At 41.1% G+C, this 25,892-nt stretch overlaps 1 protein-coding gene across 1 annotated transcript in view; it reads left to right on the top strand.

Moving 5' to 3' along the window:
- Positions 1-23,963, top strand: part of TMTC1 (transmembrane O-mannosyltransferase targeting cadherins 1) — a 1,403,473-nt gene extending 1,379,510 nt beyond the window's left edge. Inside the window, exon 20 of the mRNA XM_078673764.1 lies at positions 14,615-23,963. Coding sequence (XP_078529890.1) covers positions 14,615-14,755 — 141 coding nt within the window. The 3' untranslated portion in view covers positions 14,756-23,963. The remainder of the gene's footprint in view (positions 1-14,614) is intronic.
- Positions 23,964-25,892: the final 1,929 nt, after the last annotated feature.

The raw sequence follows: 25,892 nt of genomic DNA, 5'->3' as shown, positions 1-25,892 counted from the left end.
GGTCGGTCCTCAGTGGGAACAATATATGGATCTTGTGGTGGGGCAACAAGTAGTATTCCTGGGAGCTCCTGTTCTGTTGGCCCTTCGCCTATTATGACCTCCAATGACTCTGGATTTGGTAACACTGTAGACGTTTCAGTTGGAAGCCCATAATCCGACAAGACTAAATCAACAGGCACAAACTTCTGAGCACTCCACTCACTCGCACCCTAGCTCTGGGGGAGATGTAGCAGCAATGAACCCATTGACGGAATCATGGGCCGAAGCCCATACCATTGACGAGTGAATGTAAGTAGGGCCAGTGAACCCGGTCAAAAGCCTTTTCGGCGCCAATCAACAAAAGGAGGGCCGGCACCTGTGAATGCTGCACCTCATTCAATAAGTCGCACAACCATTTCATGTTGTCACTACACACCCGCTCCGAGACAAACCCAGCTTGGTCAGTATCAATTAACCCCTGAACTTATGGAGCCAGTGTCTGGGATCTTTGCCAGCTTTGGGAATCACAGTGATAGTGGCTAGGCACACTGATAGTAGTAGTGTCCCACTCATACTAAACGTATTGAAGAGTCACACCAATGTGGGAGCTGGCTGTGTACTAAAGGACTTATAAAATTCAGTACCATAGCCATCTCGCCCAGGGGCCTTACTCAGTTGTAAACGTTAAATGGCTACCAGGACCTCCTGCTGGGTAATGTTTACATCAAGGGAGGTGAATGTATCTTGCTGGATCGTGGAAGGGAGGACTTGTGACAGGTAGGCTACTGCATCAGATTCTAATCAGATATCTGCTGCATTTAAGGCGGCATAGAAGGCCTTAAAGTCCTAGGCAATTTCCTCATCCCAAGATCATGGGGAATCATCAGCTCCCCACAGTTCCATGATTCTACGGTCAACTGCCTGTGCTCCGAGATGATATGCAAGCATATGTCCTGCCTTATTGCCCCCAGCATAATATTTCTGCCTTATCTTAAGCAGTGCATATTCTACCCTTCCCATAACCAGTGCATGCAGTTGCTTCCGTGCAGTCATTAACTGACTGTGAACTGCCACTGAACTTGATCAGGTGTGACAAACCTCCAGTTCCATAACCTGGGTTTCTAGCTGGAGCTGCTTGGTAAATCTGTCGCTATTGTAAACTGTGGCTATCCCAATAAAATTGCTCCGCATTACCACTTTTATGGTCTCCCAAAGAATAGGGTCAGATGAGCCTGGCATGTCATTAGTCCATAGAAATTAGGTTATGGCTGCCAAGGTTTCTGTTAGGATGTGATCATAGATAAGGAGTTATGTATTAAGCCGTCAGATCTTGTGGGACGATGACTCTCAACATGGCCAATATCGCAAATAATATAGGGGAGTGTTCAGAGAGTGCCACAGCACAAATATCCACTAATACTGATTCCTGCATTATATGTGGTGATGTGAGAAAATAATCAATGTGTGCGTATGTTTGGTGAGCGCCTGAGAAGAAAGTGTATTTAGTGGACGTGGGATGCATGTACCTCCATGTGTCCGTTGGACCAGCCTCCCCCAACCATTGTCTATTGGCCGGAGTAAGACCACCAACCTGACCCACCTGTGGCATGAGCCTGTCCCTCTGTGCTTCCATAACGATTTTGAAGTCCTAGCCTATCACAATATCTTTGTCTGGTGAAGCGAGCAGCTGATACAGGGAATTCCTAATAAAGGCTTCCTGATGATCATTGGATGCATATATACTGGCCAGGGTGTACCCAACCCTTTCACGTCAATACGCAGTGCCAAGAGCCTGCCCGGTTTCTCCACGTAAACCTGTCCTACCCATCCATGGAAATCTTTGGCAAGAAGGATCGCAATCCCAGCTTTCTTGACCACCCAGGACGAGAAATACTGGTGGTCAAACCAGCAAGAACGCATTCTTCTTCAATCCCCCTGCAGCAGGTGGGTTTCCTATAACAAACATATATCGCATCTTGTGTCTCTAAGGAATGAGAGGAGAGCTAAATTCTTTACCAGTGCATTAAGGCCTTGTACATAGAGGCTAAGTACGGATATCACCATGTGTATGTGAGTGACCGTGCAATGCACAACCTGTCCGAGACAGAAGTATGCCAGATTAAGTGTTCCATATCATTAAAGGTATTATGAGTAGAATAGAGAAAAGAATAAATAAATGAGAGGGGGGAGAGAGGATGGGAGTGCATTGAACCAAAAGCGTCCCCACCTGGGGACAACAATACCAAGTACACGAGGGTCCATGTCTTGGGCGAGAACACTGTATGAACAATCACTCCATAGGGTGGGTGGTTGGCTGCGCTGTCAAAACCTGCAGACTGGAGGCAGAGGTAGGGGGTCACTGCTGGCCTGCTTGAAAACTGCATCTAAAAACTAAGTGGAGGAGCCCTTCCAGTGGGAGTTAGACAGGTGCACATTCAAAAGAAAATAAGTGGTTACTAACCGCTTCCGTGGCATCATCCACATGTTGTAGCTGCCTGGGTAGCCGGGCACGTTCCTTATGACAACTAGCTTCAAAGGGCTTATTCGCTAGTTTCTTCCTGCATCTGGTGGAAAGCTGGGAAACAGAACCAACAGCAACTGGGTCCCAGGACAGCGAGGTGGCTTGCAAGTTCAGTTGAAAAATGGGCATTTAAGGAAGGGCCCAGGCATCCTCAAGAGTATGAATCACACAAACCTCAATGTGCCACACAAATTGAAGGCTGAAAGGGTGGCCCCATTTATAGCTGATGTTCTTTCCCAGAGAACATCCATCATGGCCGAAGGGCCTTCCGCCACTGTAGTGTAAGGTAATGCATATGTTTGAACCCTAGGACCTGTTCTCAAGTCTTGAAGCTGATAACGAAGTTTCAGATTCTGATACCGTAATTTTAGTAGTTCTCGATGATGGTTATCCAGTTCCTCTATGCGAATGTCCTGTCCCTGCTCCAGCGAGATCACCGACAGGCCCAGATCCTCCATGTCGCACCAAATGTCTTTAATCTCTGTGGCTATGGCCTGCTTGAAGCCCCCAAAGGGTCCCAAATAGCAGCTCCAGGAAACCTTTAGTTATGGGTGCATCTCTAGGGGTCTACTCATCCACCCGAACACTTTTACCGGGTGACGCCGATACAGTGACTTCAGGTATCTAGTCTACTCTCCTCACCGGGTTCTTGGCTAAAAGATCCTTCAGCAAGGGGTCCTTCCTCGTGGAGCATTGCGAAGACATGGTACAACAAGTAATAGCCCCCAGGGACACAAAGGGCCGCCACAACGTGCCACTAGGGCTCCAGAGGATCAAAGACATGTACCCAGCTCAAGTGTTTTCAGAGTTCCAGCAAATAACCAACCGGGAGACAACCCTGGGCCAGTGTTGTGACCAATACAGCTGGACAGGGAAACGTAAGGTGGGGGGTCCTCTGTGCCACAAACCGCCTGGGTTAGTCCTCCACTTATCAGGACCATGCAGTCTAAAATGAGGTACCTCTCCCTTCCAATGCGATCTCCAGCAGAGGCAACAGGGTGCCAGTCATCAATAGCAGTGCCGGTGGTATCAATAGTATACTGCTGTCCAGTTTGTGCCCAATTCAGCTCCATACCAGAACAACCATGTGACTTAGAAGTGTCAAGTGAGTGTCAGTAGGGGGAGAGGGAGCCAACAATGGGGATGGGCCAGTCCACTCCTAGTGGGCCGCAGAATGTCTATGGCAGCCGACTCTCGTCTCTTGCCTCTTCCCTTGTGAGGCGAGAAAGTCAAGCAAAGGTGGGTGCAGAGTCACAGAGGCAGGAACCGCGCAATTCTGTCCGTGCCGCAGTGCAGCATGGCCCACCTTGTCAAGGTCCATACCACGGACCTTCTATATGTATCCTCCCTCCCCAGTCAAATGAGGGGTGGAGAGGAAGACGAAGAAGAGTCATGCCAGGCATTGAACTGCGCGGGCAGCTGGGCCACGAAGGGTCGAGAGGCTGGTGATCACCCAGACGGGTTTCAACCCCAACACCACATGTAGCACACATTCGACCCGGGGAGGTCGCAGCCGCCAATTGCCGCACTCCGCTCACCACCAACAAGCGAATTGGGGGGGCACCACCACTGCAGGGTAGAGGTACAGCGCCCTGGTATATGAGGGGAGACTGACCACAGACCATCACCGACATCATCAAATTGGAAGCCATGCAGGACATGTCAACGTCAGCGAACCAATGGCATGCAGTGGATGTCTCTGAGCCAGCGGTCGTGTCCTGAGCCTCTCAGGTTAAACTATGGGTGCCCGCCAAGAAGGTTCTGCTGCAAGCAAAGTCGCCAGCCCATGTCTGATGTCGACCCTAGAGACTGATGGACCCTGTGGTATCCAGTTAACTATTTGTTTTATCCCCACAGGTTGGACTGACACGTTTGTTTGTTCCTCAATAAAGTTGGGGAGGAATGTAATGTCCTGCGGGACACGTTCTAGTGTTCTGCAGGAAGCTAGACTTCCAGCCACTCCCTTGAGGGCTGGACACACTGCACCTACACACCCATCCATCGCGGGTGTCACAAGGGAAGTGACCCCGCTAATAAAAGGGCCTGGGTGCACGTGCTCGAGGCCAGTTACAGTCCAGTACTACCCTGTGTCTGCGTCAGTTATTTGCCACCATGTGGGCCTGAGGCCCAACACTACAGACTAACCCTGGGCGAAGCACTACGCTACGCTCGCGGAGTTTGCGAAGTTTTCGCAACTTCGCACTACGCGAGCTGCACGTAGCACAGTGCGAACATGCGTAGTGCAGCGTAGCGTAGTGCAGCGGTCATTTTTTGCTTGTTCGCGGTCCTGAACGTCATGTTCGCGACCGCGAGCAAGCAAAATGACATCCCGGCGAGATTCTCAACGCGAGGAGGTCAGGTTTCTCATTGTGAGTGGTTGCGCATGCTCGCGACCGCTATCAATGAGAAACTACCTGTAGATTATTACTCGAGCAGCAGAAAACTACAGCTCGCACTGTGCAAGATGCCGTTTTCAATGCTTGCACAGTGCTGGATGCTTGTCAGCACTGTGCAATCATTGAAAACGCATCTTGCACAGTGCGAACATGCTACTACGCAGCTCGCGTAGTGCTACGTGAAGTTCGCGTAGTGCGAAGTGCACTTCGCGTAGCTTCGCGTAGCGTTACTTCGCGAACTACACCCACCCTTACTACAGACGACAGAGGGGAGTAGGGTGTGGTACTGCAGGTTCTGCCCTTGAACAGAATGTGTCTGGCAGAGCTCAGAGAGATGTGACTCAGTCGGCAGCCATCTCGGACACGCCCCTGTAGCTATTGATATTAAACATATTTAGACTTTCAAAGAATGGAATGAATTCTACATTTTGCAGGCCTGGAATTGCATCAATGTAATTCTCAAAAATGTTCACTGTTCACATCTGAGGGGATGGAAAGCAAAATTCTTCTTCCTATACTAAAAATGTAATCCTGCCTTTGTAAATCCAATCTGAGTGCCACCTTTCAGAAGCAATAAGCTAAAAAAACACAATGAGATTTGTGGAATAAGTTTCTGAAAATTAGGCATGAGGTACATGGGCACCAAGAGTAGTCTGGAAGAAAAGGACAGTGGTTGACAAAAGGAGGGACTTTGTATGAGTTGAGGGAGTAGGGGATGCGATGCGACTCGCAAGTGGAGGGGACACAGAAGTGACAGGTGTCCAAACGGGGGAAAGGAACATGGGACAGATGCGAATAAATATTTGAAGATGATGTACAAGGGGCTAGCAGCCACATGGGATGCCATTTACAATAAAGACACAATCTGAATGAACAAATATATGAATATATTCAAATGACTGCATCAGGAGATGAAGCGTAAAGAGTGGTCTAAGGCAGAGGAGAGTGAACTGGCATGACACTCTAGGGCACACTTGGACAGCGGCATTTCTGATATAGGCTAGTATAATTTGAGGAAAGTTACTTAGCATGGCATTGTTCAAATATATTAACATGATAAGTTTAGCGAGTATCAGCTTTGGTGGACTGTAATGGCTACAGCACAACAAGGAAGTTCAATCAGAGAGAAGCATAAACCCTGACAAGTCATGCCAGATGTAAACACGGAGAGTGGGTTGCTACTACCATATTCACCCTTTGCAGGGTGACCCACCCCGAGGGGAGGAGGAAGTGGGCAGAGCAAGTAGGCATGGATTGACGAGTGTGTGTCAGAACATTTACAGAGGTATATGCTATTGATACCTTTGCAGATTCCGACATGAGTGTTCAAAGTGTGCTTGCAATCAAGCAGTTTTTCAATATGGGGAAGTGGATAAAGAGTGAAGCTAGTGGTAGAGGTGACTATCAAGGAGTCATGGGGAAATGCAGATACCCAGTTAGACTTAAAAGGATGAGAGGTTGGCTGCAGCAGTACCCAGATAGTAGCGCAATGGAGCAACTGAAAGGCAATTCACCTCAAGGATTTCGTATACCTTATTCGTGCCCACAGATGTGGTGATGGGCAGAGAACCTCAAATCTTGCGAATGAGAGCTGCTGACAGAAGTGATGAAGGGACACATGATGGGCCCTTTATATACTACACTGATGGCAGATCTGATAATATCCCATTTGGAGATAATACTTGAGAAGGCTGCGGGCGATTTTTGTGTGATACACCATTTAACATAGCTATGTACAGTTGCAGATACTTTTTAAGAAATGCAAAGGTGATTTGTTACAGACAATTGCTCCCTGACCTTCCACTTCCAATCCCATGTATCTCTGCCCTGGAATCCTACCTAGATTCAACAGAGTCTATTACTAATCCTTGTGCTTCCAGGGACACTGTACCCCTCCTGTCCATGTGTGGTCCTTCTACCAGGTGCAGTTCATCCATACGAGACATTACACCCCAGACTCCATATACCAAAGCATTTGGGTCTTGTAGGAGCAGATCTATGGTGCAATGTGGCGAGTGATATGTGCAGTTCTGACTTCCATAATCAACACTACAAGGGAGCTGAAAGAGCTTCAACACAGCCCCATCAGTCTCTTATGGAGCGTTATGCTTCCCCGACCCAGCCAATCCTGGCAGTGTTCTTAAGCAGTTTGGTATTAAAAGCAGCATAACAGCAGTGCTTGGATTGGCTGGAATGCTATTCTCCAGCATGCACATCGTTGCCTGGCAGCACGATTCTGGAGGATCAACTCGCCAAGGCAAGGATATTTTTTTTTATTTTAATTAAAGGTATATTTGCATTGCAAAGGTGATCAGTGTGCATTCTTTATAAATAAAACATACCTTTAAAAAGACTATCCCCATATCAACTCTGCAATGCAAATTTAAGCATGTCTGTACTTTAGGAAATTATTTAACTTTTATGTGCTGCACTTTCCCCACCACTTTTTAAAGTCTCCAGCCTCTGCTGCCTCCTACTGACACTTTTTGTCCACGGCAGGTCATCACTACACAGCCTTCACTCCCATTCCTTCTTCCCAGTACTTGTTCTCCACCTACTCCGGCTCCCAACTTGTTACCTTCCCTTTATCTTCAACCTGAGGCAACACTGTTTGTCCTGGTTTTATCTGATGTTCCTCCTCTGAAGATAATTGCCCTGAAAGCCACATATGATTATAAAAAACAAGGTTGTTCACTAGTTAAATTGTCCGATTTGTGGGAGTGGAACCATTTATCGGTACATTATTATGGTGACCAGCATTTCTTGGATTGGTTCTGGTGCCAAAATTGTACCTGGAGACTGTATCGTGGTAAACTGCAGGCATGCATGTTTGGAGGTCTCCAGTTTACATAATCCACAGTGTACTGCATTGGACTCAACTATGATAAAAAAAATCCCAATAGGGTTACTTACACAAACCAAATCACACTGGCATCCCGATTTCCAACAGATTTGAAGCTCGGGTGTCTTTGAACTGTAAAGATTGATTTTTTTAACTGTGCTCCATCTGTGGCAATTCTGATGTGAACATTTTCAATAAGTCTAGAGCTGCTGCTAAGGGTGCAAACACCTCTGACAGCCAAAGTTACTTTCCTGGAATATAGCAGAATGGTTGCCTTTTGTTAAGTCTTTAAATATTATTGGTCTACAAGAAACCTTGGGCCAGATGTACCACCCTTCCAATTTGCAAGTCGCAAATTGCGTCGTTTTGTGATTCACATTATGCGCGTCGAACAATGGAATTTACAACAGTGTCTCAGACACTTTTTGCGATTCCTAATGGGAATACACAAATTGCCTTCTCATTAATATTCATGAGGAAGGTCGCAATTCGCAACACATTGGGAATGGCTAGCACTCCCAGGAATGGTGGCCTACTGTGGTCAGCAGACCACCATGTCTGTAACTGCTTTTTAAATAAAGCAGTTTAAAAAGAAATGCAGTCCGTTTTTCTTAAAGGAAAACGGGATGCTTTTAAAAAAGAAAAATGATACATTTCTGTTTATTTTTTTAAGAGTAAGCAGTATTTTTGCTGCCAGTCACAAAGGGGAAGGGGCTTTCGGGGACCCCTTCCCATTTGCGAGTGGTTACCACCTTTTTTAAATGGGTGGTAAACTGCAAGTGTTTTGCTACCGCAATTGCGGTCACAAAACAATCATACATTGAAGTATGACTCGCTATTAGGAAGGGACGCACTTGGCACGCCCCTTCTTAATAGCGATCTACAAACCTTATTTTGCAAGTCGATAATATGCTACCAACTGGCAAAAATAGGGTTTGTGCATAGGGCAGACCTATTTTGCAGTCACAAAGGGCCTGAATGCCCGTTTGTGCCCGTAATAAACAGTCGCACATCTGGCCCGTGGTTGCAGAATACTTGCTTCCTTGTTGAATATTCCTTTTATTTCTGCAACACCTTCTTCTTCAGGCTAGGTGTAAGGAAAGGTACTGACATTAATCGCTTTTTCTCAATTGTAATGTCATCATGATTGAGACCAAGTATCCTGCTTCTTTAGCCATATTATTGCATTTTAGAAAAAACGGTAAGATAATATTTTATAATTTTTATAATGATAATTTTAACCAACACTATTCTGGACTTATTAATTCATTAGAAGTGTTCCTGTTAAAACGCAAGCACTGGATTAACATGTGTTGTTGGATTTTAATCTGTATCTTTGTCAGTGTAATTGCCATTGTTCTGTCCTTTCACCTCCATCTTCCTACACCCCTAATTTTACTGATACTCCACAAGGGGGGACAATTAACGACATCATCCAAGAAGTTAACTTACTATTCACTTTAGGCTTTGGTTCTTTCACATAACTCCAATTTTCCCACCTATTGTGCCAGGGGGCATTATTAGAATCATTGATTACATTGTATCACTAATTAGATTTTATCATTACCTGTTTATACCTATTGTTCATAACTATAGTGATCACAATACATTAACACTCTTAACTGGGTCTTTAAAAATTGCAGCTATATTGTATTCTAGGACAGAACATATCCAAAACGATGCTGCAGGCTCCATTGGGACAATATTAATCCAATGAATTTTGTAAGCATTTGATGATCAACTTGGTCTCCTCACCAAATGTAGTCCTTAATTCCTTTAGCTCTATCTGCTTTAACATTGTACAGCTTTTAACTGCTTCTTTTAAGGTTTTCTCAAAGAATCCTGCCAAATTTTCTTAAAAAATAATTTCGCATTATCAACCCAAAGTATTTGCATATAGATTGGCTTACACAAATGCCATTAAAGAAAGGAACGTGGCCATCAGGAGGAGGCATGGAATCATTTGGAATTTGTCTGCAATTCAAAAGTCAGCAGGGAGTTTTGGGGGGCAGTGTATTCTCCCTGTCCCTTGGGCCATGTATTCAGGCGAATGACTGGTTCTCCCACTTCTCAAATATGTACGCCATTAACTAATTATTCTCTTTTTCTGACCCAGTTAATTTGTATGAATATTGAATACGTTTTATTGTTCAGTTAATTAAAACCACAACAATTTATACATAGCAGCTTTAAAACAAATATCCATAAAAACTGTTTAATTTTTTGTTCTCTAAAAGGGAAAACTATTTTTTTATCATAAAATTTGCACTTCTTCCTGTGTAATTTAAACAGAGCGTTGGATAAAATTGGCAAGTTTTTTAAAACATAGTCTTAAGTGTTACCTCATACAACCATTTTATCAGGCCACTAGCCTTATTTTGGATGTTCCTCTTGGTGGGTTATGAGGTTAGTCAGGCTGTGGCTAGGCTACGGATCTTCCCTGCAAGGGCATTTTGATATAACAGTTCCGCAAGAGTTGATACCTCTGGCGTTGAGTGGTCTCCTTAGCATGGTCTCTAATGGTACATAATAGAACCATTTTGCCTGGCCACTAGTCTTAATTTGAGCTTTCCTCATGCTTAATTAGGAATGTGATCAAGCGGCAGTTGAGCTGTGGATGTTCCGGGTCAAGGCAGTTTAATATTGCAGTTCTGCAAGAGTGGACACCTCTTTTATTGAATGACCCCCTCAACCATTTCCGACGATCCTCGCCTAACGCTGGGCAGATACAGACTAGGTGAATAAAATCCTGCATTGGAGCGCCACAGAGACACCATGATTTTAGACGCTGATATTTCCAAATTGGCTGGTCTGCATTTGATGGCAATTTACCAAAACGTATTGCTATACATTTAGGCTAGAGATAGTAAGAAAACGGCTGATCCAAATATGCAGATGGTTTCAGTTTTGCATAGGATTGCAGGACCATCCATGCGTGTGCCCGCCTGCTCAAAGTGGCCTTGCCATCAAGTAAATAATGTTGCTTTGCTCCCTTCTTCAATATTTGCTGGAAAGTGGAGTAAGGAATGTTCTTCTGCCAAAGATCTACCATGTTAGTGAGCTGTAGTGAGGATTGCAAATATACAGAGTAGGCGGACTGCGGATCACCTTGTAACGCGTTCCAAAGTGCATTATTGATTTTATTTTCTCGGTCTCGCCAAATTTTATACCTGGCTCTTATTGTGACATATCTTCTATGAAGCTGTTGCTGTTGTAATCCGAATTCTAATCGAACCTGTGCCGGCGAGGCATTATGCGGAAGTGAAAAAACATTTTTGTATGCTCACATTTGGAGCCTATCTCAAACCCCAGCATCTTTCCCAAACTGGACTTCGCTTCCATATGCAAGGGTGGGTAGAAGTTTTGCCTTCATAATGGATAGTAATGGAGTGAGGGAGGGACCTTTTAAACGTTTTGAGATACAGCAAAATGCAAATGTAAGTCCATTACCCTTTTTTTGTATAGCCTCATTTTGTATTCGAAAAGTTAATTGTATGATCCACATCCCTATAGACCGAAGCCCAGGACATACTGTTTGGGGTCAAGGGCAACACGTTTTCATGTGTATTTTGTCCTTGGGACAAGTAGACCTAACCCCCTGCAGCACAAACCCTTTGGCTGCCAGTTTGCAGTACTGTGGAAATGTGCTTTTTAATGAGCACACCGGTGCAGGCGTCACCCTTCTCTGTCCACGGGTCCTTATACCAACAAGCGAGAAATTGGCACTGAAGCTAGAATTCAAAATAACAAGTTTATTCACTCATGAGTGAGACTACGTCCATACAACACCCTCAAGTGTTCCAGGAGGTAGTACATTAAAGTCACAGAACATAGGCCTTATATACAGCTTTTTCTGCACTGGTAAGCATGTGGATACAAATAGAAGGAATAGTTACTGACAAACATGGGCAGATGGAAAATCACTTAGTCAGCAAAGTGAGAGGGGGAGCAAGAGGGCTTATGGCAGCACTAAAAGATTGACAGTTGAGTCTGAGACCAGGTGTTCCTGGCAGCAACAAACTCTTTTGCATGCATATTGCTTTTAGCTGAGTCAGGAAGTCAACTAAAATAGACAGCACAGCCAGGGAAAAAAACGAGCAGCAGAGGAGGGGAGGATTACAGAGCCAACAAAATGGATGCCACAACCAAGTTAGTTTTGGCTTATGCTAACAGAAATTATTCCAGATTTCCACAGTACCACATTATGGATCAGAGAAGGGCACTGTCTGTAGTTAAGGTAATATTTGTGTCCATATGTGAATGCTGTTCAAACTTGTATTTATGGTTCATTAATTGAAAGAAAATATTATTAGGGCGAGCACTCTAAGTAAATGTTGTAAGCTCTGACTGCACTATTGACAGTGGTTCCAGTATAAAAATGTGTACACACGTTTTCAAAGTTTAGCAACATGAAGCTATGTATAATGCACCCAGAATGCTCTCTGACTTGATTCAAATATTTGCCGAAGCTTGAAAGCTAGACTGATGATTATTTGCTTTCTAAATAAAATGTTCATAAAAAAATGAAAGCAGGAAAAATTGTTTTGCTTTACTACTGTAAACTTTCAGGTACACTTCTTTGTAGCACCATTTAGTAACATGTGGTGATGCATGCTAGTATTTCCAAAAAATATTCATAATATAAAATATGGGTAACCAGTTTCAACAGGATTATGGGAAACAAAAACAAACAAGCACTGGCAAAGTCAGTAGGTCTGAAATTGGTGGTCAGCTTTTTAGTTTTGTCAACGTGTGACTGGTTTTGCCATGATTTTTGTAAAACCTTATTGGTGTGGGAGCTGCCGGGCCCTCACCATTATAACAAGCATTGGCAAAAGCAAAAATAGTTTTTGGTCTGGAAAAGCACACACTGCCACATTAGTTACTGGCACTGAACAAAACAACTTTGTATGCCGATGTGCTTCTTGTGAAAGATCATAATGCTGTCACTCACAGTGAAGCCAGCCAATACAGTGAGAGAGACAGAATTTTAATAAATACAAAGGTCACAGTCAATGTCAGACCAAATTAGGAACCCAATTATTAAAGAAAGTCACAAAAGGGCACCCATGGTATATGTCCTTGCATTAAGTGCAGCTATACGGCAAGAAATAGTACTCCTAGTAAATATTTGTGAACTGCATTTTAGCATGAGAAAATATGCATGATTAAATTTTCTCATGCGAAAATCTGAGTGTTTGCAGGTACACTTTCCCTCCAACCACTTTTATCCAACTCTGGAAGAAGGTTTACGTCTGCCATTGTAAGGAGTACATTTCCAACATTTCTCAGTATGGAAAAAGATTAGAGAAGAGTTGTTGAAAACCCTAAAAACATGGAAGTTAGTAGGTTTGCACAAACTTAAAATTCTACCTTGGAACTATTGCTTACCAATACCTTCAGCGCCTGTATGTAGATCTGCAGAAACGTGGCAACATAAGGGGATTGCAAGTATTCACACACTACAATGGTATGTGGCATAATCAGAGAAGTTATATCAGAGTTCTTATATAATGAAATTGCTGCCATAATTTGTCGCCACACTACATGGCACCAATGGGACAAGTGGATTTTGTTACAGGACAAATAGATTTATGAAGCAACCTGCCCCATGGACTAGTAGATATTGTATTAAATTCCACACCCCTGTCACTAATAGACCAAAGAGGAAGGCATCATGCTCAGATTGAGTCAATATGGACAAATGAAAGCACAATCCAGACATTTGGTCTCTTTAACAACAATCACTTTAAATTCAGATGTGGAAACAAAGCTCCCTAACCTGGTCTCAATCACTAATCGTTGCAGTATTTAAAAAGGGTGGCAAAAGTAACCTATTTCACTGATAGACTTGACGTACATTTCCTGCATGGCCCATTGTCATTTTTCCTATGTTTGCCTAGTAGTTCACATTGTGGGCCACATTTCATTTTGTGCACGTTACTATGTAAACATGCTTGCATTTGTGCCACATTGTATTTTCGTACAGACCCTGCATATTGTTTTTCACTCTTTTTTCCCTGGAATGTAGCCTGAACACCATAGACAAGGCCAAACCACAACGCCCCTTGTTCTAAAACACACAGTGAGCAAAGGTCCTGAGGCAAAATTACTGCAATAGCTGAGATGTAGAACACCCATCTGTGTAAGCTAAGGTACAGGGTCCACCACTAATCCCAGAGATCTAGAACATATAACTATTTAGCTTCAGTAGAAAGTGGGGGAAGGTTTAGGCTAATCTGTTTTAGAACATGACAAGGCTTTTTATGGTCCATGGTTTGTAAACATTTCTTATTTAGCCTTTTACCCTTGGCTTTAGTTTGACTGAATTCATGTAAACTAATTATTTGCCATAAATGACTTCTCCAACGCCAGGTGCCTTAGACTTTCTTGTTGCTGGCTCTGCACGACCTACACCTATTACAGTAAAACCAGTTTGCATCTTAAGGGCTGAACTAATGCGTCGATTGATTGTGTAGTTTTTCCACCACAAACTGCTACATGAAAATATTATGTTTGCTTCCAGTTTTAATTCCGCGTTTCTTTCATATATAGTATATTTTAAAGGTGCTGAACTCCTCTGTCCTTGCCTTTATCGATCTGCCTCAGCACAGTGTCTACAATTAACTAACTTTGTTATCCCTCATATGCCCTTAAACAACTGAGTTCTCAAAGATGACTTGGAATCCAAGCTTACAAGCATGGTTATGAAACCTATACATGAAGCATCACATGCTTTATCTGTCAAAAAGAAGCTTCTACTGCCTTGTAGTCTTTGGAAATGATAAAATACTAATGAGTGTTTAATATCCTAGCATTATTACTCACCATTTGTTGACAGAATTTTAATTCTCCTCTTTCTCATTTATTCTTCAGGGGGATTATACATCTGCACGCAGCTACTATCAGAAGGCATTAATGCTAGTACCCAACAGTAAACTGTTAAAGGAGAATCTTGCTAAGCTGGACCGCTTAGAGAAAAGGTTCCAGGAACTCACAGAGGGCAGTCAAACGTAGGCCTCACCCTCAAAGCCTCATGCAGAAACATAGCAGGAGCAAAAGCAAAGTGTTTGCTTCTGGCAAGGTGGACCCGTAGAGTGCCCACAGAGTGGCAGCTGGAAGGCCTGCATCTGTCACCGCATGCTCCTGAAGCCTAATTGAAGGGATATTATGTTATACCAAAGCTGTTAGGATCTTGCCATTTTTAATCATTGGTGACATCACTTGCTGCTTTCAGGACAGACTTTCTAATTGAGCGGTGATCCTGAACAAATGGAGAGAATAACAAACAGAATGAACCACAGTAGAGTGAGACCTCAAGCCAGAAAGGAATCAGGCACTTGGATGGGCCTAATGCTAATTCTCCTTTATGTGTCCTATTGCCATATTTCCCTAACCCTGAGTTTGGGAACTGTTATAACAGGGTATTTGTAAGAATGTATGTGCATTCTGTTTTTTTACTGATCATATTGATGTCAGAGTCTACGTAATAGGAAAAACCAACAGATCATTGAGAAAATACTTAATCTGAAAGCAGCTAAAGCTTACAGTTGTAATTATGTTTATTTATATGTTCTTGGCTGGGCATTTGTGGCTGAATTTGTTTTGCACTGTATAGTACACCTTTTCTTTTTCAGTTTCAACTTGACCTTGGATAGCGATTTTCTCAGAGCATGAAGTTGGTGAACTCAGCCATGTTACTGGAAGTATGCTACTCTTTCATTATTGCCAATTTATTAGGCTACGGCATACTACGGCTGGTCTACCGTTTCTCTCTTTCTTTTAGCTGAGAACCAGAACCACAATTCTAGGTGGAAAGCTAGCGATGAGAAATTGGTGAGTGGTGTTCACTTTTCATTGGCTCTGGGATGTGGACATAAATCAAGCAAGAGTCACCTTCTCTCATCTTCATTCATACCTACCTCCCCCTAGTGTAAGCATATTTTACATTTAAAAAAACTAATCGAAGGATCTGAAAAAGAAACGTAAGTTTTGCACTGCTATATTGACACTAGGAATGGCAGCAGTCTCGCAACCACGTAATTGGATAATTGTTTCGAGTTGTGTTACAAAGTTTGCACTATCCAGTGTGACATTTTTTTAACACAGGTGGCAAAATGTATATGAGAAAATATATGTTTTTCTGTGAAAACCACTGTAGCTTTCACGTTTCCAGAACCCATCAAATTGGTGCTTTTGGATCGAAGAAGTCTCAGCAGTTGACATCAAGAATGAAAGCATTAAAACTTCGAGCTGAAGAATTATGGGGAGATGATCATCAGAACAAAGTTTCCTTTATAATATGTTAAGTGATATTGGTTGACAAAGCGTGTACTACTCTATTAGATGATAGCAATTATACATCTCTAATGTGTAATTCCGAATATGTGGTGTAGTCACATTATACATTGGCTGTATAGTCCTCTACATTCCTGTTTTAATTTGTATACTAAAATGATCTTTTAGTGTGTATTTTGCTGTGTGATATCAGCAACTTCGCGTCTATAAGATTACAATATTGCTGTTTATACTTCACTCAGAAAAACGAAATACATTGAATACAAGATTTTCTTAAGAAGGAATTACATTTGGCACTAACAAAACTTCAACTTGGTTGTTACCTCAATCAGGCGTTTGTGCTGGAGTGAATATTTTTTAAATTGTGAGGTGAACTATTTTTCATGGTGTGGCTTTTGCTAAAAGGGAATTGATTTTTCACCTCTTCTAATCTCGAAGGCATTGTTTAAGCAAAAATGTATATTTTTGAAAATAAGCTAGAGTAGGATGTAGGGCAACAAAATAACAATGGCATACTGGGACTGCAGCAGCCCAAGAAGCACTATTGTGCCCAACTGTAAACTAACACATTAACAGAGACAGGCAAAAGGGAGCACTTCATGGTATGGCTTCTCATTTGATTTAACCAATATCTATTAAAGTGCCCATACTTTAAATCTCTTGCTCAGAAACCAAATGAAAATTCACAAAATATTCTGGGTTTCATAATATGCATAGATATATATATATAGATATGTTTATATAATGACATATAAAAGATCTTGTTTTTGCTATTGTGTCATTGATGCAGCAACAATTACATAGAGTAACATGCACTTCTACACAGTCACTGTCCATTCGGATATTGATTCATTGGAATGAAGGTGACTATTCGCAATAAGGCCATTAACTGTCCTGGACAATTAAAATAGGCGTTCATATAATGTTCTCCTTATCAATGGCTGAGTTTTTCTCTCCATACAATGCAGAAAGTAGCCATGTCACTAGACAGTAGGCATTGGAGGACCATTATTTTCTAGGGTTATCTAACCAAAAACCTATTTTTTCACGGTTATTTTTGAGGTATTGTGTTCTGAAAAATTAGCTTCTGCCGCATTTTATTCATTTTATTTTTAAGGTTTAACAGGATACCTATTCAGTTCAAAACATTTAACAATAAATACTCTCTAATTACTTCCAAAAAGCATGAAATGTACTTTTATCTATAACGAAACAAGGATGGTGTTCCACAGCTGAAGGTCCAGATCTAAGAATAGTCCTCTTAGGGCATTACGCATTGTCTAGCACAGGGGTGTCGAGAAACAGCATGAGTTCTGTGGTAAATTATCTCACCAGCCTTCCCCTTCTTTAAGCAGAACTTTGGCAAAATGCTACTATTTTTTTTCAGTCGTTCAACCTGTAAAGGGAGCTAACACTGCTTTTCTCTACGTTGTAACTATTTTGTACTCTGTGGGCAGGAACTCTGTTATCTGGCTTAGTGCAGTTACTGGAGATTGATCCCTAATCTCAAAGCAGCTTACCCTCCTGCATTTTGTAAACACAAATATAACAGTTTTTCTAAACACTAGTTAGTTTAACTTTCTTTCCAGTGGAGGAAAACATCTAGCAATTAGCACTGCAAGGTTTGTAGTTTCATTTAAAAGAAACACAAAGTAATAAAGGAATAGAATTTAGTCTCGTGACCAATATCTCCAAGTAAAGTAACTAGTGTATGGATGGCCACTGGAAAGGCAGAGCTGTTAGGTTGTTAGGAGTACTTTTGACAGGTGTGATAAGTAGACAAAGACGGCAGTTAAAAAGTCTGAATGTTTGTATCACATGGCACTGAATTTAAACACCTGCAACACCCTAGAACCAGAGGCAAATTTGAAGGTGGAGTTCACACGACAGTAGAAGACTTCATTTGAAGTCTTTAAAACATTTCTTGTTAGGAAGTACTTCATCAGAACGTCTGCTGTTCTATTTGTTCAGATAGTACAAATGTTGAATATTTAGCCAGTAATGCACAATGAATTTAACCCTACAAACATTGAGGAGGAGCGTCGCCCCACTGCTTTTTAGCAGAAAAAAACAGAAAATAAAATGATAACTTGCGTTATCATTTTATTTTTTCCAACTTCAGTAGCTTTGCTTTAGGGGCGGGGCAAGGGAGGAGTGGTAGTACCCTCCTAAGTGTGCAATGACTGCTTGGACGGCCCTCTCGGGCCAGCCAAACAGCTCTGTGCACTTCACATGTTCACCATGCAGGCTGCATTACAGCCTACGTGGAGAACATGCCCAAGCTCCCAGTCAACGTCTGAGCACACGGCGCTCAGATCAAGGCAGCGTTGTGATTGGCTGACTTGAAGCCTGGGTGTGCATCCTATTCAGACCAGCGAGGGAGGACTATGGAGGAGAGATGGGGCAAGGAGGTACTTTTTGAATATTTTTTTTAACACCCACTTTAGTCGCATCTGCCCCCCCTCCAAACTCTCCCCTGTCCCGCTACCTCCTGTGCTGGCCGCTGCTGCCTACAAAAAGAATTGATAGATTTAAAGTCTAACCTCTTTGTAAAGAATTTCGAAAGTTTACAAGTACACTAATGGAGATGAAGGACTCTTCCTTCTACAATTATACAGGGAATTCTGAAAAAATGACAATCTTTATATTCTCCTTAAATGTTTCAATTGGTATTGATACCCCCGAAATACACAAGATACACACGTGTTGTAAGTCAACACATATACCTCTTTTATCGGCTGTCAGCAGCACACAATCTTTGAATTGGTGGCTTTCTAAATGGCTACAACTTTCTATTGGGGTGGAGGGGAGTGAGCTAATCCCTGAAATTTTAATTGAAAGAGAAACATCTGTATCGTGGTTCTAAGCATCAAGCAAGCATAGCGTATGTATGTAGCACTACCACTGCATTTAAACGTGAGTGGGCATCCAAGATAGATGGACTTTTCTTTTGAGGCCAGAAGATCAACATGTTGTAAAGCAAATGTCACTAAATTCTGAAAGACCCAGTGCCAATGACGACAACTTCTTCACCCAGTTGCCTAGCTCAAAGTTGTGGTTGTTCATGAATAGATAAATCTGTTTGCAAATTTGCCTGTGAACTAGAAGGTCTATGTTGAATTCAGTGACCATAACTGTGGGTACATGCAAACTTTGAGCACACATAACATTCTACTACACTATGTCCTAAAATAAAAAAGCTAATTTCCATAAATCCCACTATAGAAAACATCCATCTTTCACAACCATCTGCTTTATTGTACAATAAATATGCTTGCATGCCCAAAATAATATAATTTGCCCAAAATATATGTTACATTTTTTGTCTTTTATCGTCAATATAGAACAAAGCCAGGGGGAGATGTTAAAAAAAGTCAGGCAACGCAGCGCAAGATCCCCCTCCTGCGAGACTACGCTGTGTTGTGCCACAGGGACGGGGCAGGAGAGCCCCATAACTTCAGAGATATGGCTCTCTCCTCCCCTTTACCTTGTGCCGGCGCTTACCTTAGCTGCTGTCCGCCATGCACACAACTTAGCGCCTAAGCGCTAGGGTGTGTCCATGAGTGTAGCATAGGTTTTGTACAGGAAGGGTACCCTTCAAGTACTAAATACTATGCTAGGCACGATACAAAGCTTTTCCCACTTTGCTTACGTGCTGCACAGTGCAGAACGCATGCAAAATCAGAAAAGCACAGAGGAATGAAAGCATTTCTTCTGTTAGCACCTCCTTTGAAGGAGCGTTAACTTTTGGATCAAAACCATGTTTACAAATCTTTGTAAAAATGGTTTTGCGTCAAAAGGAATGGATGGTTGCATGGGAACACCCATGGACGACCCATGTAAAGCTCCCTTAGCACAAAGTAACGCAAAGCAGTGCTTCACGCTGTTTTGCGCTACTTAGAGAATACTTTCCAGCACAAAACTTGTATTGCACATGAAAGAAAATAGCAAAAAAAAATTGTGCTGGTTAGTGTCACTTTTGTGATTCAAAACTAGTGCAAAAGGTTTGAAAATCTCCCCCCAGGTCCTTGCATTGATTTTGTTTCTACCGATCATGAGCTCTATCTCCTTTTTGCAGCACACATTTTACTTTTTTTCACTTTACAAAAATATAAATAAATGTAGCTACAAGATGGATTTTCGATACTTTTTTTTATATGAAGACTATAAATAAGTTCACAGGATTGCAAGAGTCAGTTGCGTTTCAATTGCCCCCACAGCCCCAGCTGTGCGGTGGCGCTGAGCTCCATGGAGCCCCTGCGGCACTGTTCACGGGTGGCAGGTCCATTGCCTGAGAGCTCCTGACTGGGTCTGGAGTGTGGGGGACCCTCCATGTGAGCAGGGCCCCCTCAGGTTTCCTTACGCCACTGGCAAGAGTTAAGACATCTGGAACAGAAACACCATTATTCAGCAGCAAGAGCAGAAGACCGGAATTAGAACTCCAAATAACAAACAGTATTGTCCTACCACTTTTTTTAATTGCTATTCATAACAGTAATGTTTGTTTTGGAATATTTTGCAATTCGCAGCACCAATGCACAAAGCAGCATACACATTTAGTCCAAGTACGTAAGGAATACTCTTCCTCTTGTTTGTGTCCGGTGGACAATCCACAAAAGAAAATCAATAATATAAGGTGAGGTTGATGTAAATTCAAGCTTATTTTTTCAACAATATTTATTTTTAACTTATGAGAAAGAAAATCTTAATATATTTTATTGTTTGTATTTACAACAAATGTAATTAATGGGTGGACTTCATGCTAGCAAACACTGCCATTATTCAGACTTTCGTGTTGACAATCTCGAGGCAGGTTTCAATATAAGCATATCTTTGGATATTTGATAATACCATAATTCTTCATTCATATAGTTATCACATATCATACCATGTGATGTTAATACTAATATATTAGTTACAACCTATGAAGTGGTATTGGTTGAGTATGATTTCAAAGGATGTTTTTCGCTAGTTATTCATACTGAAAAAGGGACTATAGTGTACTTCAAAATCAAAATATTCAATATTCGATCTCGTGAAAAGTAGATCATAAAAGATACATAATTAAAAAACGTATTACATTAGAATAAAGCATAACATATTTAAATCACACTCACAACGAGATAACATCAAATATTATTCATACATAGTAGTTTAAAAAGAGTCATACAAATATAATGATAAGGTGCATCATATAGTAACCTGCACTATTGTATTTCTTTCAGTCAACAATTATCTTGTTAGCTCAACATAGCATGCAAGCCCTTAACAGGTCATGGATATTACAGTAGTTACTATCCTATCCCAGTGGTATCAAAGACAAAGAGATTAGGTGATAGTTCATGTCTATTGCTAGTCTTCAAAGTTTGTATCATAAGTGACCTTTGGAAAAATACTCTGACCTCTGCAATTAACATCATATGAATGGACGTTGGAAAAATACTTTCAATCATGAAAGCCATAATACGACTTCAAATCAAACATAATAGGGAAATATATTAGAACAAATATGCATTTAATGGAAATATGAAACTAGCTCTTAACACGAATGCACTTCATTCCCTTTATTTCTTTTACATATTGAGCATTTATAATTATTTCATTTTTTACAGGAAAGGAGGCATTATAGACTGATGCAAACATAGATATTAGATGAGCCTTTTTGTGTTGTCCATATTTTAGTAATTATGTTTTAAGTATATGAGATTAGATATAGCTGTGGGAATAGAAATGTGTTCATGCCTTAATTAATACTTTGCCAAATATAACATATTTGCTTTTCCAATTCTCGTAAACCAATGTTTGTAGCATCCACCTAATACATACATTGTTTTGTGGGAAAGCATTTTAAACACTCCAAGCAGGCTTAACTGTTTCAATTATGACCTCATGTAAAAACTGTATGCATCACAATGGGAAATCCAAATCTCTCAAACTTTATGACATCCATGGGAGTTTTGCTTACAGGAAACCCAAAAAGATACATAAGGAATAAGCCAATTACAAATATTAATAACAAATAAACGGCTTATTCAAATGTGAAAGGAGGGCACGTAATCTCAACGTACCATGTATAGACTCTTTTATGTGCTATGTGCCCCAATGATATCACTATGAAGGAGCATTGTAATAATGTGTGCTTGGGTAGTGCATGGCTTAGGGATACTACGCAACATGAATTACCAAAAAATGGGTCGCATGCATAATTGAGTTAAGGAAAATTGTGGGCTGGTTGGTGGATCACAGTCGTCTTTGGGCATTGCAAATTATTCCTTCAAAATATTTTTTTTTACTCGTCACTAGTAATGAATAGCCATGTACATGCAATATACGATAAGTGATAAAAATTCTGCCATGTTTTTAAAGGTCATAAAAACTGATATGGTATCAGTGCAGTTATGTTGACAAAATGTCAGCAAAATGATGAACTACTGTCACTGTGACATCGCAACACCTCCCACTGTCCTTCCTTCCATAATCCTCCCGGTACTTCTTATGCCCGGCACTATATCTGTAGCTACTGCTTATGTAATTGTGACGTTACCAAGAAGGTAGTGGGTTGAGGGTGTAAGCAAATCAGCAAGAGAGTACGTTTATAAGTAGGTATATCAACTGTACAAACGTATGGCAGTCCTAATTCCTTCAGTTTCCCATGATGCAGGGCACAAATATGGAAACTGATTTGAACAGCAAAGGTATGTTTCTCAACACTATTTGCAAATAACACGAGAAGTCCATGATTCACAGGATAATGATCTGCATATATGTACGCTAAGAGAGGGAACTTACCACAGTGCAAACTTTAAAGTATTGTAGAATCTCTGCACTCCAAATGTTAAACTAAAAAGTATGCCCTTGGCTGTTCAAAGAAACAAAAGGTAATGGGAGGAATGCTTGTGATTTGTCTGACCACTGGCAATCGCTAGGAGTAGTATTCCATTTCCCACCTTAGATTAGACCAAGCCATATGCAAATAAGTCTTGGTCTTGCACTCATCGGAACACTCCAGCTAGAACTGCCAAACCAGGTCCTCTCTGAACCGGACCATAAGCAACCCAAGACCTGTTTCGCCCTAGTATGGGCTCTTTAGTCGGGTACACCTTGGTTCCAAGGGCAGACTAAATTTACTATTATAGGCCACAGCCACGAGTGGGATGGCATGTGTAAATCAGGTTAAACTCCCACACAGACATAATTCTGAAATCTACTTTACCAATACATTGTAAACCTTTCATAAATATCTTGTTGCTGTGTAAGGATGGAGCTTTCTCCATGAACAAAAATATTTGCCATGCAGAGAAAAAAAGTCACATATGCAAATGCACATTTATCTAAAATGTACTCCTGCAGATTGTCAATCATAATAAGTGAAACTTATGCATGAAAAGCTATGTAAATCATACAATTCTATGCATTCTCCTCAGTTTTACAAATCCTATAAAATGAGAAATGTACACAGATTAAAGGAGGAAACTATGCTGCGTAGATGTATGAATTTGTAACCGATTATTTATGGCAACATTAATGGTAGTATGAAAGTAACAATATGAGAAACCATGCAGAAATAATTAGGTAAGTAAATGTGCAAACAAATGAATGTCAACTATTAGACACACTTATGACCAAACAAAGAAACTGAATATCTACTTTTAAGAAGTGTGTGGACAAGAATGTACATGTATATGAAACCATAACTAAAATGTCGTTTTCATGAAATCCATCTTGTACAACTAAGTGGTTTTCATTTGCTTCCAAATAGAATGTTTTTTTGATGTCATTCAAAAATGATGATTGAGCATATATATGCTTATTTTATCTGTAACATATTTGAGATCATGTATATTGGTTACTTTTGTTGGATGTGTATATTTTAAACTATTGGTTGCATTGATTGATCAACAAAATAAACAGCGGATGGCCTTGGAAAGCTTGTTTACTGAGTCGGGGAAAGCATGCACATTCACACAGCTTAGTACTGAGAAAGAAGATAGAAAATGCATTTATTCAATGTGTTTTATTTATTGTGGTAATAATGAAACACTTTCACCAATATTGGTAAAACAATATGGTTCTTGGCAAAATACAACAAAGGAGACTGAGTAGCATAAAATTGCTTATTCATTGTGAAATTTCTTTCCACGGTTTTGCTAGGACTGTTTCCCTTAAAAATGGTTTCTTTAATAGTCATTCATTTTGACACATAACTAATTAGGTCAAAACTAATGGTCATACTAAATAGTAATTGCTACTGTATTCTGACAATTGGTTAGTATTTCATGTCCTTTTTATATGCTTTTCTATTACATTTTCCAACCATTTGTGAAAGTTACACCAAGTCAAACTAGGAATGTGCCTTATACACTAAATATGTATTTATTCAAGTGCAAACTATGGAGTTATTCGTTGTCCTAGGCATAGAAGGGTTGGTTTCAGATATTTACACAAATGGTATGTTAAATCTGTCTGCTTTTAAGAACAGAGAAAAGGAACTACCATAAGCAAATACAGTTAATTGTAAAGTACAATGTACATAGAGCGCTCTTTTAACTATTATTTTTACATTTTCCCTCTTGGGACAGTTTTACCTTGAGACGTCCCTTCACCTCGGTTTCCGCATTATGAAATTAAAGGCATGGCCATGTAAAGTACTCTTTTCTTTGTCTCCACCACAGCACAGGGCACCGCACACTTACACTCCACAAAGTTGTCTTAAACGCTGCACAAGTTTTGTGGGAAATGCATGATTTCTATTATGTCTGTGAACATAATTTATGGAGTTCGGTAGTGGGTGGCATCTGAAGTGCACTGTGGTGCCGAAAGCCAATCTGCATGTTGTGTCATCGCATGCAGCAAAATTACCTTTATAGGCACGGTACGTTAGCTGTGGGGCAATGCATTGGCATTTTCTTGCAGCCTTGCCAAATGGCTCCTATAATCGTGTATGCAGTAAGGATTTCTTGAAAAGTGATTGATGCATGTTTGTGTCCTCCAAAAAGGTGTGAACATTTCTTGGCGGTTTAAATGTAATGTTTGCTGCATTTTACAAATGAGTTTTTGGCTAAGTGCGAGTTCATCCATGGGACATTTCAACATGTCTGAATCATTCATTATTTGACATAATTTGTTGGATATTGCTTCACTTTAATCAGGCACACGTGGAGCACTGCCTTTTTATCATTATTTTGCACTTCCCAATAATGGGCCACTCTTGAAACTTGAAATTCATATTCTGCTTACTAGAGTATTCAGTAACCCTTTCTGGCAGCTGTCAATGGGTTTATGGTGTTTACTGCGTTGGGTGACTTTACATGTTTTATGTATTGTTTAAACATTTGATGGCTCCCTAAATCAATTTACTTGGCAGACACAACATCTGAAATAAGGTGCACCATGCCTATCTACACTAGCGGCTGGTAATCTCTGCAAGTGGTGAGACGTAAAACTTGTCACGGGTTCACCCAATTGCTTTCAGAATTTGCCTAGGGGGGCCTCACACACAAATATACCCATACACTCACTTGCTGTTTCCTACCAACAAATGCACTTGCATACACACACACTTTCACAATCACTGACCTTCACTCACACCTGCTAGTGTACAGGGGCTTTGATTTGAACTCCTGGGGTACAGGTGTTCCGCTTTAATCATCATCATCAAAAAACTTTATTCGTTTTTTTCCAACCATAAAAGTACGAAGTCCGCAACATAAATGTTAACAATACATAGAGATAAAAAAAACATACAAAATACAAACAATGAATCTTATTGACAGTAGCAGAGCAAGCTTAGACCAGCAAATGGAATATGGCACCAACAGTTGCACTTATAACTAGTATTGATAAAAACAAATGGTGC

This window comes from Lissotriton helveticus, chromosome 1_1 (genome assembly GCF_964261635.1).
Source record: "Lissotriton helveticus chromosome 1_1, aLisHel1.1, whole genome shotgun sequence".
NCBI lineage: Eukaryota > Metazoa > Chordata > Amphibia > Caudata > Salamandridae > Lissotriton > Lissotriton helveticus.
The sequence above is the reverse complement of the archived record's forward strand: the minus strand, read 5'-3'. Positions and strand labels throughout refer to the sequence as shown.